The sequence below is a fragment of the Sciurus vulgaris genome, assembly GCF_902686455.1.
Source record: "Sciurus vulgaris genome assembly, chromosome: 5".
Taxonomy (NCBI): Eukaryota; Metazoa; Chordata; class Mammalia; order Rodentia; family Sciuridae; genus Sciurus; species Sciurus vulgaris.
Window position 1 is genome coordinate 125147841 of NC_136465.1, and position 17146 is coordinate 125164986.

At 40.3% G+C, this 17146-nt stretch overlaps 1 protein-coding gene across 1 annotated transcript in view; it reads right to left on the minus strand.

The window, feature by feature from the left end:
- Positions 1 to 2184: 2184 nt before the first annotated feature.
- Positions 2185 to 17146, minus strand: part of LOC306660943 (protein phosphatase 1H) — a 140676-nt gene continuing 125714 nt past the window's right edge. Inside the window, exon 4 of the mRNA XM_079139695.1 lies at positions 2185 to 8168. Coding sequence (XP_078995821.1) covers positions 8052 to 8168 — 117 coding nt within the window. The 3' untranslated portion in view covers positions 2185 to 8051. The remainder of the gene's footprint in view (positions 8169 to 17146) is intronic.

The following is a 17146-nucleotide window of genomic DNA, read 5'->3' on the forward strand; positions in this document are numbered from 1 at the left end:
CTGGATCATGCAAGAATTCTCACCTCGAATCCCACTTTTCAGAGGAGCAGGGTCAACATAACTGAATATTACTGGAAAAAAACAAAAAAAAACAAAAAACAAAAACAGATCCACAACCACAGGACAGAGGTGTAGGCAGTCATCCCCCCACCTGCCCACCCCAGAAGACAGCACTGTGGAGTGGACATGTGGGCTTTAGCTCCCCTGCAGTGTGATGTCCAGCCACAGCACTGATGGCTGAGACTGCCTGACGGTGCTGCCAGAGTCTGACAGACACTTCAGCCCTCAGGCTTGGAACAGCTACACTTTTTAAATCCTGAGGACATATTGGTTCCTTCCTGGCTCTCTCAGATGCCCAGGGGTAGACTTTGGAGCAGTGATTCTTAAACTTGAGAACGTATCAGAATCACCTGGAGGATTTGCTCCAACACACGTTGCTCAGAGCAGGGCGTGGAAATACTCAAGGGAGGGGACTGGAAGTCCAGAGAGAAGGGGTCTCTTAGATGCCTTCTACATAGACAGTGAGTGGCTTGACAGGAAAAGCACAGATTGTTTGGAGCCATCACTTGATCTCTACGACTCTGCATGTATTTGTGATCATTTGACAATATTATATTCTGTTTGCCGATCCCTTCTAGAGAGCATGGGCCTAGCTGAGAGATCAGGGAAAAGACATACTAAAAAGATGGGGGTGGTGCAGAAAAAGGCAGAAACAGTCATTTAACTTTCACAGTGGAGAATGGTTAATTTGATACCTCTGCATGTTCTTTTTCAGATACATGTCAAAGAAAGTGAGAGGTGTAGTGAATTTAATGTAGTCAATGGAAGAAGATCAAATATATTTCTGAACTCAGAGGAAGGCTACTATCAAAGAGGTAGCTGACTGGCAGGGATGAATAGATGAACCACTTATGAGCAATGAGGAGCTTCAGGAAGGTTCTGTACTGGCCATTGGTGAAATCGCCAGCATAAGAAGGAACGAATAGTTCTTTATGCTCCCTTGGGTTGGAGGCAGTTACATAATGTTTCATTATCTTTCCACCAGCAAAGGGGAGAAGCCTGGGAGAGAAGACACCACAGATGTGAAAGTGGTTTTGAATTTAGAAATGCATGTCTTGTTCAATATCTAACTCCTATCCTCAAGAAAATTCAGACTTGCCATAGGAATTCATATCTCACCTAATATAGAAAGCTTTAACTTCGAATGGGATCCTTCTGAAAAACTAAAAATGAGTGAAAGACAAATGAAAGAAAACCATTTTGGCTGGACTCACAGGATTCATTTAAACAATTAATGGAATGCTTGTTCAATCTTGTACACAGTAAATGAATGAACACATTTACCTCCCCACCTTTTCTAGAGGGACTTTAAGCTATGAAGATGACTTTGTATTCTCAAGAGTCTGTGGGTTCATATTTACATTAATAACAGCAATAATAGATAATAATTATTATTTTATTAATCTTATATTGGAGATAGAACCCAGAGGTACTTTACCACTGAGCTATATCTGCAACTCTTTAAATTTCTTATTTAGAGACAAGGTCTTGCTAAGTTGCCCAGGCAGGCTGGTCTTGAATTTGCAATCCTCCTGTCTCAGCCTCCTGAGCTGCTGGGATAACAGGCATCCACCACTGCACCCAGAATTGGGAAAAAGTCTGAGTCACTTGCTTCCAAAGGAATCCCAAACACAAGAATGGAGGTTTGACTTCAGGGCAGTGGTCACTGATAGAACAGTCGTCAGAAGATCTGTTACTTCCAATGCATCATCATGAAAATGAAACACAACACTTCAGATGGTCTCAAAACTTTGGGACCCTTAGAAGTGGCAGTCCTCACTTTGAGAAAATAACTTTTCCTATACAATAAGTGAATGAGCTGGAATTCCTCCAACCTTATTTGCTTGGCGACTGAAATGCATTTAAAATAGCAGCTACATTCAGTTTCCACTCACCTACATTCCATAATTCATTGTAGGTAAAATCTAAGATGCCACTGAATATTATATGCCATGACTTTACATACAAATAAGCAGGGAAGAAAAATGTTAATTAGAAATTCTTGTTTTATAAATGTTAAAATGAGAAAAACACAAAACCCAAGTCTTGGCATAGATGGGAGATCCCAAGGTGCAGCACAGAGATTGAGGACACAGGATTTTTTTTTTTTTTTTTTTTTTTGTGGGGTCGGCGGGTAACTGGGAATTGAACTCAGGGGCACTCAGCCATGAAGCAACATCCCCAGTCCTATTTTGTAATTTATTTAGAGACAAGAGTCATTGCTTAGCACCTCGCTTTTGCAGAGGCTGGCTTTGAACTCACAGTCCTCCTGTCTCAGGCTCCCAAGCCGCTGGGATTACAGAGTTCGGCAGGACACAGGATTTTTGACTCCCAGTTCTGGGCTAGGTGGCAGCCCTGCTCCTTAGTAGCTGGGGGACGTTGAGCACATTGCTTCACCTTGCTGTACCTTCATGTATGTTTCATAAATGGTATTTATCTAATGACAGTACTGCCTTCTTATTCAATACACTCTATTATAGTACTTAGTGTGTGCCTAGCACTTACTAGCTATCTTATTATTGCTGTTACTATAATTCTGGCAATAATGGAATTAAGAATTTAACAAATCTTAAATGGTTTCCTTTAATGGTTTCCTGAATGGGCTCACCTAGTCTCAGCTGCCAAACCTTTAGACACTGTTTGAAACAAGTGGAAATGGCTTAGCTTCCTTAGGGCCTTAGTTCCCTAGAAATAAAATGAAATCATCTTCTAAAATGGAGCCAGAGCACCTTCCTAAACTGAAAAAGAGAGTCCCAAGGAGCTGGAGATTCAAACACAATGGGTGATAGTTTGCATATTGCTTTGCATGACATTTACATGCTACTAGTTCATTTTTGCCTGAAATGAAAATCCACCCACCATCTGCTTCTTTCCTAGTCCCTTAAGATCTCTAGGTGTTGAGTTGGTTGCCTTTGCCTAGGAAAAATAAAGTAACTGGTGAGCATCATGCAGTTACTACATGCGCCTCTATGGCTAGTTAGCTCAGCTGAGCAGAGAGGGGAGGTCTGTCTTTGGCTGCTGATCAGGCCACTAAGGTTGTCACCTGCACCAGTGTGAACCATTTTACACAGAGGATGACCATTGACTCAAACACTGGTAAGCCACAAACAGCATCAGATAGCGTTTCCTGAAAACAACCCGTGAAAACACATATGCATGATGGTAAATCAGACAATATATAGCTCAGTGGTTTAGAAAATAGTTCTTGACTACTGGTGACCTCCAAATCAAATCAATGTAAAACTTCCCATTTCCTGAATGTGAATAATTATAGGGTAGGAAACATAAAACAAAGATCTATTTTCACTCTCAAAACTGTCATGGTTTAAAGTAAACATATGACAGCTAATATGTAGAAATTTAAAAAAATTAGCACTTCATTCATCAGGGCCCTGTTGCCAGAATCTGCCAACTCTAAGCATGTTTAAACTAAACATGTAGATTCCTGACTGCTTGTCCTTAGGTGATAACAGATTTATATTTCCGTAGGTATGAAAAAGTTCACTAAGTTGTTTTCTGTGGGAAATAACTGAGTATCTTTAAAAATTCAAATACCTATAGTATATCATTAGTATATAAAGTAGGCAATAGTCCTATAAATGATATAAAGTATGTATGGTTTATAAAAAAAAAATGCTATAAATAGCACCTTAATGAGTAAGTGTCCTAATGAATTACATAGGATAGTTAATGGGTCCCAGTTAAGGGTATATATGTATGTATGTATGTATGTATGTATGTATGTATGTATGTGTGTGTGTGTTTAATGTAAAGGCCACTCCATGAGGTTAACCTATAAACCTTCCAAACATTCCAGCCAACTCCTTTGTCCCAGAGTGATGGGAATAGGGAGGTGAGACAGACCTGTGTAAAGACTACAGACTCAAGAGCTAACCAAGAGCCTTAACACTTTTCTAATACCTATTTAGCATGGATTTTCACCAATAGCCTTGGCACTTTTCCAGTACCTGATTAACATGGATTTTGATCAATGATCCATATCTAGAAGCTATATAAGCCCCCGGACTAGTATGTTTAAGTGGCAATCTGCTACCAGGTACCCTCTCACCTTGTGGGAGTTCTATCTCTTTTCTTCTCACCTAAATAAATCCAGCTCCTTTCACTCTTGCCCTCCTTTATTGTCTGTGCATTCCATTCCTTGAATTTGTGAGACAAGAAACCAGAAGCAATTGGCATGGAGTTGCTAGGGTTTGCTGCAATATTGGAGGGCACAGCCTATCACTAAGAGCTGTAATATGCCAATCAATACTAGTGGAGAAGAATCCAGCTTTGCTGGCTGTGACCCTTGTAGCTGATGCCAGTGGGCATCCCCTGCCTTGATCAGCTGCTAACACTAAAATAGGCTTTCCCACTGCAGAGCACTGCAGCTTACACAGACCCTACCTGCCAGCAGAAGTGGAGAATCGAGTTTCATCTCAAACTGCAGTTTCACTACCAATGATCCATTTGATAGCACCTATAAATGCCAATTCATATTGTTTAGGTTTCTATATGAACTGTGACCCATGTGTGAGGAACCAATTAGCTATAAAAACCCCAAATTCCTATCTGGATATTGGGGTCTGAATACTACAAATGAAATCAAGTTTATTAAAGTTTAGAGGTACTATTTTATCACAGGCTAATTTTTATTATATGCTTTATGGCTTTATTAAAGAAAAAAACACTTGTTAGGTTTTTTAATTATTGGAAATAAATGGAGGGTGGGTACAGCCCAGTGGTAGAGTGCTTGAGTAATATGCATGATCCCTAGCACCACACACACACACAAAGGAAAAACATATTTTATGGACACTTAGAAAAACAGGGACCTTAGTTAAAATCTCAAAAACTGACTCTTAAGAAACATTTGCTGTAGAGATCAACTTGTATAACGCTAATTTACTTTCCATACATGTCACTTCCAGAGGATAATCTTAACAAAGCCAAAAGTTTTAGAAGTCATTTGGTCCAATACCACCACCTGTATAGATGAGGAAATCCAAGTCTGGTCTGGAAAACTGGCACTCAAAGGGAAAAAAAAAAAAAAAAGAAAAATGATGGATGGGGGCGGGGGCAAGAGCCCAGGAGATGAACACAGGCTAGGAAGGCTCCTGGGCCAGGGCTGGAACTTCTGGGATATAGAAACCATGTCTAGGCAGGTGATTCAGTTAGGGAGTGTGGAGTTTTGAAGAAAAAACTGTGTTTAAAAATGAGGAAAGGGAACTGGAATGGAGTTCAGTCTTTTTTTCTTTCTTTTTTTTTTAGCCAGAGATTGAACCCAGGGGCGCTTAACCACTGAGCAACATCTCCAGTCCTGTTTTAAATATTTTATTTGGAACAGGGTCTTCTAAGTTGCTTGGGGCCTCAGTTTCCTGAACCACTGGGATTACAGGTGTGTGCCATTGCACCTGGCAGGAATTCAGTCTTGAAGGAAGAGTAGACATGAAGGCAAGAGGCGATGTGAGCATGACTGCGGAGTCACCGATCCAGTCTTGTTCAGTTGGAACAGAAAGGAACTGCCTCCTTTGCTGCTCACCTGTGTCCCAACAATGTCATGATTCAGAATGGAATAAGAGGCCAGAGTCTGGCCCCACAGTGTGTTTTATAAGTTTCTGATTCCTGTTCAGAAGTTGTTAAACACTGGAGCAGGCAAGGAAGGAAAGGAGGAGAGGCAGATGTGCTATGATTTTCTATTTGTCCTCATCTTGGAGATGTAGTCTAAGCCTGTGTCTGTGTCCAGGCAGACCAACCTTGATGAATGGCACTCCTAGGGCTACCTGTCAGCTGGCTTCCGGGCTGGGCTCAACCAATAGGAAGCCCAGGCAAGAGATGAGAGGGTGGGAAGAAAGGTCAGAGAATTTCCTCAATTCCTCCTGTAGTTCCTTCCCTGTGGCCCCTCATTAGTGGCTCCCACTTCCTTGGGATCCTGGAATAGCATTTTGGAATAGCATCTGTGGTCTCTGCAGGTCTATGGGGATGAACTCCTTCCTGGGAGTCTCCTTACTCCTGGTCAGTTCCCTTTTACTTCTTCATTGATGCACTGACTTGGAGTCTGTCTCCTGCCAGAACCATGCCTGGACACAGGAACAGAAGTTATGGGAAAAAAGCATCTTATACACTTTCATTTACTGGGAAAATGTTTACACTGAAACCTGAGCTATCTTACACAGCAAAATAGAGGATGTACTTATACTTTTAAAATAAACGCATCCTCCAAAAACATCCATCCTGTGAGGAAAAAGGTGCACTCATACAATACTAGTGGGACTGCAAATTGGTGTAACTACCCTAGAAGGTGGTATGGAGATTCCTCAGAAAATGTGATCCAGTTATCCCACTCCTCAGTATATACCCAAAGGACTTAAAATCAGCACACTATAGTAATGTGGCCACATCAATTTTCTTAGCAGCTCAATTCACAATAGCTAAGTTATGGAACCAACCTAGGTAACCTTCAATAGATGAATGGATAAGGAAAATGTAGTATATATACAAAATGGAATATTACTCGGTCAGAAAAAATGAAATTATGGCATTTGCCAGTAAATGGATGGAACTGGAGACTATTGTGCTAAGTGAAATAAGCCAATTCCCCAAAAATGAAAGGCCAAATGTTCTCTCGAATATGTGGGTGCTAACACACAATGGGGGGTGGGTGGGGAAGAACAGAAGTACTTTGAATTAGACAAAGGGGAATGAAGAGAAGGGAGGGATGGAAATAGGAAAGACAGTAGAATGAATCCAACATAACTTTCCTATGCTCATCTATGAATCACATATAATAGTGAGAATGGGAAGTATAGTCCATGTATGTATGATGTGTCAAAGTACATTCTACTGTAATGTATAAGGAAACAGAACAAATAAAAAAAACAAAACAATAACAACAAAAACCATATCCATCTTCAAATTCCAAACACTGTCAGTTCTTTGTCCCTTGTTCTCTGGGATCTTCAGTGGAAAGGATGCTTTACTAGGAGGAATGGAGACAACTCAGGCCTAGGTCTCCTGTTTTTTCTATGAAGTAAAATTTGGGTGCATTTCCTGAGGGCCTCATGGGGGGCAGTTTTCCAGGCCACAGAGGTAGTAGCAATGAAATGAGCTGGTGACTGGAAAGGGGGAAGGGGTGAGGGTCAGCCCTCAAGAAGGGTCAGAGCAAATAGGGGTGCTGACCAGAGACATGGGGCCTTGAAGAACAAGAGAATCTACTGCAGCCCTCACTAGTGAATGGTTCATCTTCCAAGAACACTGTGTTTAGATTTTTATTATTTTCAGAATACAGAGTCTTTAGTAAAAGGTCCTGTTATATAGCCAGTTATTTTGTTATTAGAGCAAAGAAGTATAGAAAATACATATTAGAACACTTTTCACAAAGTCTGTGTTTTAAAAATTCCCCACACTAAAGGTAAAGCAGCACCCCATTATTTAAAATGGAATTATAACACACATTTATCTTTTTCCCTGGCAGTGCTGGATAAAATAAGGTTAAACATGACCTCCTGGCCAAAATTCCCTTTAACTGAACCTGGAAGAGAGGGGACTGTGGCCTCCAAGAGTATGTACATAAAAGGAGCAACTTTGGGGAGGGGAGGGGACAGGGCAAAGTTGCAGTGGGGAAGGGCAGAGGGCTGGGAGTCCTGTCAGGTCCCCTTCCAAATACCCACTCCACCTCCCCTCACTCCCTCACATATCCTGTCTCTACTAATCTTTCATTGAAAATAAGGTTCTGAATTCAAAATAACACTTTAATACTCCTGATATAAACTATTTGCTGGTATATATCTGAACTGCTACTATGAACAAGAGAAAGACTACCTTCTAATTCCAACCTGATTGTTCTTACATGAATTTTTATTATGCTATAAATTGATGTTTCTTAATATCTAATCCAAGCAGGATTATTTGTATTCCTAATCACTTAATTTTAAAGAAAAGATAAAATGATCAGAAGGCACTAGAACTTAGTAGGAATCAGACAGCTAATGCACTTACCTGCTGTCCCCAGCATTTGCCACATACAGCTTCCCCAAAAGGCAAATCACAATGAGAGCTGTACAGCCACCAGATATATTATAGGAACTTCTCTCTCGTTCTATTTGTAGGTCCTGGAGAAGAAAAGAAAGTGAGCGCTGGATTGTGAAGGAACCTGTATCAAAAGCTTTCTTACCCTCTCTCCCTCAACACAATCACAGGAGTCTGGATATGCTTCAAGAATGGACAAGGACATTCTCTTTCCTACCACCTATGGAGCACTTCTCGGGGGGCACATGTACTAGACCATCTGCAGACCAGAGACAGGAAGCAAAGGATAGCAGATACAATATTCTTCAAAAATGAGAAGAATAAAATGTCAATCACATTATATCACAGCTTATGAAAACGTGCGTCTGTGTATGGACTGCCTGAGCTGCGGTGTAGTACATGGATTAAAGAGGTTGCAAGGCTCAGAACTGGACCTGATCAATATTTTTAATTCCAAAGTCTCAAAAAAGTAGTTTCCTGTACAGTTGGATAAAAGGGGAGACTTGAACCCTCTTCTCTTCAGCATCGACAGGAGTCAACCCGCGACTTAGAGATCAAACATAGATGCTTCTGAACTTTGATCTGACTTTCCCTCTTCCCACAGCTACTAATTCACAGCAGTGACACACTCATAATGTAACAGCCAACATTCACCCAGCATGCCGAGCACCTTGCCTGCACCACCTCATTTTAACCTTGGGACCATCATGACCAATCTCATGGTTCAGAAGCAGGGAAGAGGGGTAGACTGCTCATATTTACCTGGTTAGAGACTGGATTTCAACCTGGTTCACCTCCAAAGCCTATGTTATGCCACCTAATGAGGCATTCCCAAGAAATTTAACAAGAGACCCTAACTTGGGCTGGGACTGTGGCTCAGTGGCAGAGCACTTGCCTAGCATGTGTGAGGCACTGCATTTGATTCTTGGCACTGCATACAAATAAAAAAAGGTTCATCAACATGTAATAAAATATTTTAAAAAGAAAGCCAAACTTTTATTGATATATGTACATCATCAAGACAGATGCCTTTGTCATGGGGCCACCATAAGACCCAGCTATTCCCTGCCTTGGTATTTGTCCTCAAGAATTAAAGTCATCATACCACAGTGATACATGCGTACCCATGTTTATAGCACCACAATTGACAATAGCTGAACTATGGAACCAGCCACGTGTCCATCAACAGATGAGCAGATAAAGAAAATGTGGTATGCATACAAAATGAAATTTTATGCAGCCATAAAGAAAAACAAAATTATGTTATTTGCAGGAAAATGGGTGGAACTAGAGACGATTATGTTCTCTCATATGTAGAAGCCAGAGAAAAAAAGGAAAGGAAAAGTGGCAGTGGTGGGGGTGGGGGAGAAGGGTCTCATGAAAATCATAGGGAGATCAGTAGAGGAAAGAGACCAGAGGGGGAAGTGTTGGGAAGGGATAGTGCCCAAATTATATTGTTATATCATGTGCACAACAAATACCATCATTATGTACAACCATAAAACACCAATAAATAATGTGGAAAGAAAAAAAAACATTTGTCTTTGTGAAATTCTACATTAGTGGCTAGAGTTAAGTGCTCTGTGTCCTCAGAAAAATTCAAGTTGAAAGGAGAAGATACACTGAACATCACACTGGATGCAATCTACTACTACTAGAGAGAAAAATCAAGGGTTGGGTAAAAATTACAAGAAGAACAAGAAATGGAGCCCAGGCTGATTTCTGATGGTGCTGTTGGCAGATTTAAGGCCAGGGCACTTCTGTGAGAGCTCAGCTGCTTCAGCAGCCTCCTCATGGAACAGGAGAGAAAACTCAATAATCCAATGTTTTACTAGCAACTGCTACGCTCGGGGGGCCAGAGATGGTGGTATAAAGATAGATAAATCGCCGGTGGAAAACTGCAAGAAAAGTCTCAGCTGAGGATGTAGATTAGGAGCAGCATGGTTTTAAAGAGTGAGTAAATAGAGAAAGACACAAAGACAGGATGGAGGAGGAACCCATATACTGAGAGTGACGTGGGCAAGGGAGGGGAAGGGCTGAGGAGCCACGGGAGTTGGGGGGACACACAAGGAAAGATTTCTGTAAGGGAGAGGGCAGCAGCACCAGAAGTCACAGAAGGGTCTAGCGGAGGACCACATAGACCGGACTACGTCAGATTTTTTTTTTTTTTTTTTTAACATTTAAACTCAGTATAACTTGACTTTCTTAAAGGGCTGTCATAATGATTAAATTAGATGGCATATGCAGGGCTGGGGAGCCTAGCAGCCCATATGGATCCTTCCTACAGCCTGAAAGCTTCATGATGGAGAGAAGTGACCTTTTTGCTCACTTTAGACTCTCAATACCAACACGGGACCAGGTAAAGGGTAGTTTGATAAATGTGTGTTAAATGGACAAATGAATACACTTAAAAATGCTTGGGTTTCCAAATTATCTCCCTACTACCTTATCTGTGCTTTCTCATGAGAAATGGATTCTACATTTCACACATGAAAAGCTTACCATGCAAAAGCTCCTGGAGATAACAATTAAGCAGGAACCCTTGCTTCAGTGAAATGCCCTCAGTAGATTAAAAAGGAATGAATAATTATCACATCCTACAGAAGGAGGGTAGGAGGCTTGGCGGGTAAAAGGAAGGAGTGGTAAAGATGTCAGGCAGGAAGGATTCTCTCAAGGAAGTAAAAAAGAGGAGAAAGAACATTCATACACGAGACAGTTTAATACCCAAAATATAAAGCCAGAACCAACAAACCCATCTGCAAAGTTTGTTGATTGTTTTTTGCCTTAAAATAACTATATAAGTTGATATCAGGGTATAGCCATATTCCATATATAATCAATATATAAATTGGTGTATCCAAGTCCACAATCCAAAATTACTGTTTTAAACACATTGGACGGAATTGCTCTAGAGCTACAGAAACTATCTCTTCTCAATCAGAATAAATATTTGTTTGAATACCTAAAATCTTATTGAAAGATGATTTTTATTAAAAACTCAGAGCACCCAACTGCTTGCATGCTGTACATGGACTGGCTTGTACAGGCTTACAGCAAATGATCAGTGCAATCCAAGAAGGAGGAAAGCCCTTGGGGACACAAAGTCCATGTAAGAGAGTTGTTGATGGTGAAGAATTCCCTCAGGACTCAGACGAATAAGTTTATTTTACATTTTAGGTAAGGGTATTATTTATCATGGCTTCTAAAAGAAGAAAATCTAATTTAAAATTTTTGAATCCTTAGGGGGAGAAAATAAAAAAGAGTGTGCAACACCAAGATGTTGTGCTATGGTGGAGTTATAGTCACCCTTCATCTTGAGTGGAAACATCCCAGTTCCTATACTCAGTTAATCCCTTAGTATTATGTGAACCGGTGTGGCTCAAGATTCTTTTCTAATTAATTATATTGTTTCTTTCATCTTTTTCTATGTTTCAACCACATTCCCTCTGTAACTGCCTCCCAATAAGGCACGCTAAATCTGGCAGTGCTTTCTCACCCAGTGTGGACTCCAGTGTAACTATTTTTTGTCCAAGAAACTTTCTAATACCTGCTTGCTTTCTGGTCCTCTCCTCCACAGTCCTGTGGGACTGAATTCGGGCACCGTACACACAGGCACACATTAATTACAAGTGTGCTCTCTGCAGTCACGGTGGCGAGGATTTGAAAGATGCGTTTCTTGCAGACTTCATCCCCCTGAAGGATTCACTGACATTAAAACACACTCTTCTACTTCTAAAACCAAGCACAACTAGAACAGAGTCTAAAAATAATTGCTTCTTTCCCCTCCTCCCTAGAAGCCAAAATAGCACATTTATTTTTTCCTACTTACACCACCTACTCCTCTTTAAAAGATGTTTCACCAAATCTTAGCACTGAAAGGAACATTAAAGCACCATCTGGGTGGTTCTTTTACTATCAGATTAAACATGATAAATGAAGTCAATAAAGATATATTTACCATCAAATTAACTGCCTTTTCCCTCGAACCCTTCATCTTTCAAATTAGCTTCAGTTTTTTTACACTCTAGGTAAAAAATAAAATTGTATAACTATTTTTTAAAAACCTTCAAGTTCTGGGTATTTTTTCACAAATCAATGAAATTGTGAGAAAAACTGCCTACTGCTTTGTGCTAAGCAATAACTTATTTGCAATGTTTCCCCATTTGAGCCGTCAATGAACTCCAAGACATAAGTCTAGAATAATTCACTAGCAAAACACATACTATCATTCCTTTCAAGTGCCTCTAAAGGATCACGTAAATGACTCAGAAGATTCAATTAACAAGATAATTGGTTTATCTGCTCAATCAAGGGTCCTGAAGACCTCTCAAGGCAATTTTCTGCTTAGCAAGACTGAGTTGTTCTGGGCTGTGTCTGCTTAAATATTACATTTAAGCCAGACTTATCTCTAAATCAAAGAATAGATCCAATTTTTAAGACTGGGATTTAATTTTACTCCTCTTTGTTGCAAGGAGTGGGAGCAGAGAAGGAATAGAGACATGTGTGTGAAATGAGGCTGATTCAACAGGAAAGAATTGCAAGAAAAAAATTATATTGCCCAGAATGGTTGTAATTTGGTTTGGAAGTCTCACAGATGATGCAACTCCAGGGTCAGTCTTTGTTTCCTACTAATTTCAGGTTGCAAAAGGAAAGCAAGAGCAATCTGCACCAGAGAGCGGGTGTTGGGTAGTTTCAACAGGACCTGGCAGCTCCCACTAGCTGGGTTAAAATATGGTTCTGAGCACACTGCTAATAGTGTCAGTCACAAATAATATGATTCTGCATGGTTTTAGTATCCGGGTCTCATCCTGGTTTATTCTGAGAACACGGCCATCTGCCAGCCAGGCAATGAGGGGGAAAAAAAAAAAAAAAAAAAAAAAAAAAAAAATCAGTCCTGCCTAATATTGCCACCTGCTGGCTGCTATGAAATAACAAGCTTGTTCCTTCTGAAGGAATTTCCCGGACTAACAAAAATGAAGACAAAACAAAACTAAAGCTTAAATAAAGGCAGACATCCAAGTTCCCAGCTTACCATTAATATGCTAATTTTTAAAGTGTTAGGATTTATTAACTACGAGTTAGCCTTGTATTTATTCTCCCCCATTTTGTCCCAGTGTCACTATTTATATAGTTTTTGACAAAACCAAGCTGGTATTTTCAAACACCCAATAACAGAAAGATGTATGGTGATTTTACAAGTTAAAATATTTTAATTTCCTCCTTTTCCTAATAACCAAACTCCTAGAAATATTCCTCACGGTGGCAGAGAATTGATAACTCACAATAAAAAGGAAATAGGGCAGAATTTAAATTCCTCCTGTCTATGACCAGAACTCCAATCCTGTAGTGATGAGCTAAAAGGCTAACCACTGCTGGCTTGGTTCTGACTCCTACTACAGGCCTCCTGTACCTACCCCAATGCTGGAACCGACTTCCTCAGCTACTCTGAAATACCGAGTATTCAATTTTTTTTCCCCCTGGAGGGTGAGAAGTAGGGAGATTTGAAATAAAGACTTAGAAGACATATCTTATGCATATGGATTGTCTGTCCTGGACCAAGGAACAACTTAATCAGGTGACAAAATTTAGCTGCTAAGCCAGGTTGCTGCAAAGCATTGTTGGGAAGAGGAGTTGAAGTCAGTCAAAAGGTTTCTGAGGTTCTGGTCCTTTAGGAAGCCACAATTTGTTTTTCATGGCAGACACAAAAGAGACTAGCCACACAGCCTTCTTACTAGAAACGAAGACCCAGGATGAGACACAAGGGAGTCGAGGGGTAAGCCTGCCTCTGACAGCTGCACAGTAAGTCTTAAAGACCAGAGGTCAGAAGCCACCTTCCCCACAAGCCCCACGCAGTGCCAGGCAACCTGAGGATCAAAGATGAAAAGCAATGACCTCAAAGAAGCATAGTGTTTGATGAAACCACTACCACCTCCCTGTGCTCAAAGCACAGTTTCCTCTCCTCTGTTAAGTCTGTATTTTGCAAATTGTACCTACTATTTCCTAGAAATAGGTACTACTCATTCTGGATGGTATTTCTGAACATCTTTACAGATGGTCCTTTACAACAGGTAAACACCACCTCCCTAAACATCATTTAGAACATCAAAATAAATGAGATGTGGCACTTTTCTACATTCATATAATGTATAAGGACAAATACCCCCAAATACAAGCTCTTCCTTTTTATTTCTTTTCTCTGTGTTACTTGGAAGAATGTTGATTATAAAATGTAAGCTTAATAAATACTAGTGATTGAGAAAAGAGTTACTGAGAGAGAGTCAAAGAGAGAATTCAAGGAATTCTGATCCTATATTGTTGAACAACTATAAGTAAGCAAAACCCTTGGTGAAGGAGAAGCTCCATCTCTGAGGCACCTGCAACTGACATTCTGCTCCTCAGGAGCAAAAGTTGCAGAGAGGCCATCAGTGAGGCAAAGTAAAGTCTAGGTGCTGGGTTTGGGTGCTTCACTTTTAGGGACTGAAAATGGAAAACCAGCAAGAGAAACATTGATATGGCAATCTTAGTTGATAATGAATTTTCCTATTATAGATCAGAATAGCAGAAACCTGGGATACCCAAAGAACACCCAGAAACAGGAAGGCTAGAATGTGGCTGACTATTGTGGGGGAAAATGTTCAGGAATGGCTTGAAAATTCTAAAGCTGATTCTATCTATAAGGGCCAGGAGGAGCCACCTGATCAGGTCAAAGAGGTAAGGAAACTGGCTTCATCAAAACCCCCCAAAGCTTTCAAAAACCTAATACTGAGAGGATGAGGAAAGAAAACATGTTTTAGATGAATTGGCAACGGCCTTCCAGGCTCTTATTTTGAGAAAACGTGGTGTAATTTCTGTGTTGTTGGTTCTGAAGCACACCTAGAACAACCAAATGATTAAGTTGGGCAGGCTTTCTGACACTGGAGAAGATTCTTCTGCAGTGCCTGACAAAGCAAAGAAAAACAAAAGTACCTCTTTATGATGAAGGTAAATATAAGCTCATCATTAAACAGGGATAATTCTGAGAGAGAAAGAGAATATTAATAATTACCCTAGGACAACAGGCATCAAGAGGCTCAGTCCCTGTCAAACAAAGCATGAAGTATGGCAACTTTATCAAGCACCATGAGAACCAAAGAACAGATGGCAATTCTCACTTAATAAGACCAAGCATGTGGTACAAAGTCCAGGTAGGCTGTAGGCATGTTGTGGCTGAGAAGCAACCTGGGGGGAAGAAGTGTGAAAAGGAAGTTGGGGGTGGGACAGATTGAAGAGGAACACATATGGAGAAGAGGTGAGGATTAAAGCTGAAAGTGCATCCAAGTTGAGCATCTGTAACCCAAAAAGCCAAAATCTGAAATACTCCAAGATCTGACACTTTTTGAGCTGATACCAAAGGTAGAAAATTCTATATGATAGAACTTTGTTTCATGTACAGTTATTAAAACTATTGTATAAAATTACTTTCAAGCTAGGTATATAAGGTGTATATGAAACTTAAGTGAATTTCATGTTTAGACTTGGGTCCTCTTCCTAAGATCTTATATGGACATGCAAATATTACAAAATCTGGGGGGAAAAAAATCCCCAATCCGAAATACTTCTGGTCCCAAGCAATTCAGATAAGGGATATTGAATCTATAATATGCCATACTGAGTCCCACACGGAGGGTTCCAGACTATCTCTCCAACTCACCTTTCATCATTTCTGTGCTCAAAATCTACCTCTTAACCACAGCAGATATCAGTTTGCTGCTTTGGCTCATCTGGGTTCTCTCTCTCTCTTGTGGTGCTGGTGCTTGGTCTTAAGCATGCTAAGCGACTGCTCTACCACTGAGCCACCTCCCCAGCCCTGGGCTCTTTCTCTGATGTGGTTCTCCAGTTTCCTCAGCTCAGAGCACTCTACTCTCTACTAGGCAACCCCCCACACGTTTTGTCTCCTTACTCCCATAACCCCCATCATCTCCCCTTCATCTCTTTAACAGATGCCCACTTCACCTTGTATTTTCCCCCTCGAGGCTCTTCCCATTCATATTTTATTTGTTGGATACCTGTCTTTTCCTAATTAGTTCGATCTATTCCCATTCAGGTCAGGCTTATAGTTCATTTTCAAAAATATTTATTGATTGAATGTATTATATAAAAGTAAAGCAAGATCCCCCACTCTCCATGCCCCTTTGACAGATGAGGAAAAATTCCAGGTAATAAACTACCTAAGTCTGAAAAAAATTCAAAGACAAACATGTAGCTCGTTATTAGTTTTTTTTTTTTTTTTTTTTTTTTCTGAATGGACACCTTAAATACAACTGCTGATAGCAACCCTGAGCCATTCATGGATAGAAGCAGCCTGCGACCCTTGTGGAGGCCTGAGTCAATGTGACATTGGCCTCTAGTGGATGAAATTGAGAATACAGCAGTTCCTGGTAAAAGGTCCTGTAGCCCAAGCAATGACTGAAGGAAATGCAAATCCCAGAGTTTCCTTTATTTTCTCTTTTACTATGTAAATTGAATTTTTTTTCCTTTCTTCATTTCAGGGAGAGCACATCATCAAATTCCTCAATGTACTTCCTCAATGAAATACTTAGCACTGTGAACATCAGTGTCTAGAAACACATCATAGCTTCTCTGAGAGAAGCTGAGAGAAAGAGTGTAAAATTTTATAGCAGGCTTAAGTAGGAATCAATTTTTTGTCCTTGATCCCTTTTTCCCTAAGTGATATCTTCTAACCCCAATATACTTATTGGGATTGTAGGGCTGGAAGCTACCAGACATGCCCGAAACAGAAGTGCATTTTAAACTATCTGCTAATTGAAGGGTAAATATTATGGGTATGACAGGAGAGAAAAGTTGAAACCAAAGGAGGGATGAGTTTAAATTATAAGCAGAGGCAAATATGAGGTGCAAATACATGAAGTGCTTTTTTTTTTTTTTTTAACAAATTGAATGATAATGATCATTATTATTTACTTTTTTCCTCTGATGATGACCTGACATGGTGAGATCCTGGAAAGGGCATAGCGTACATTCAGTCCTGATGAGAAGCTTCTAGCTGTACTTACTCACGGAA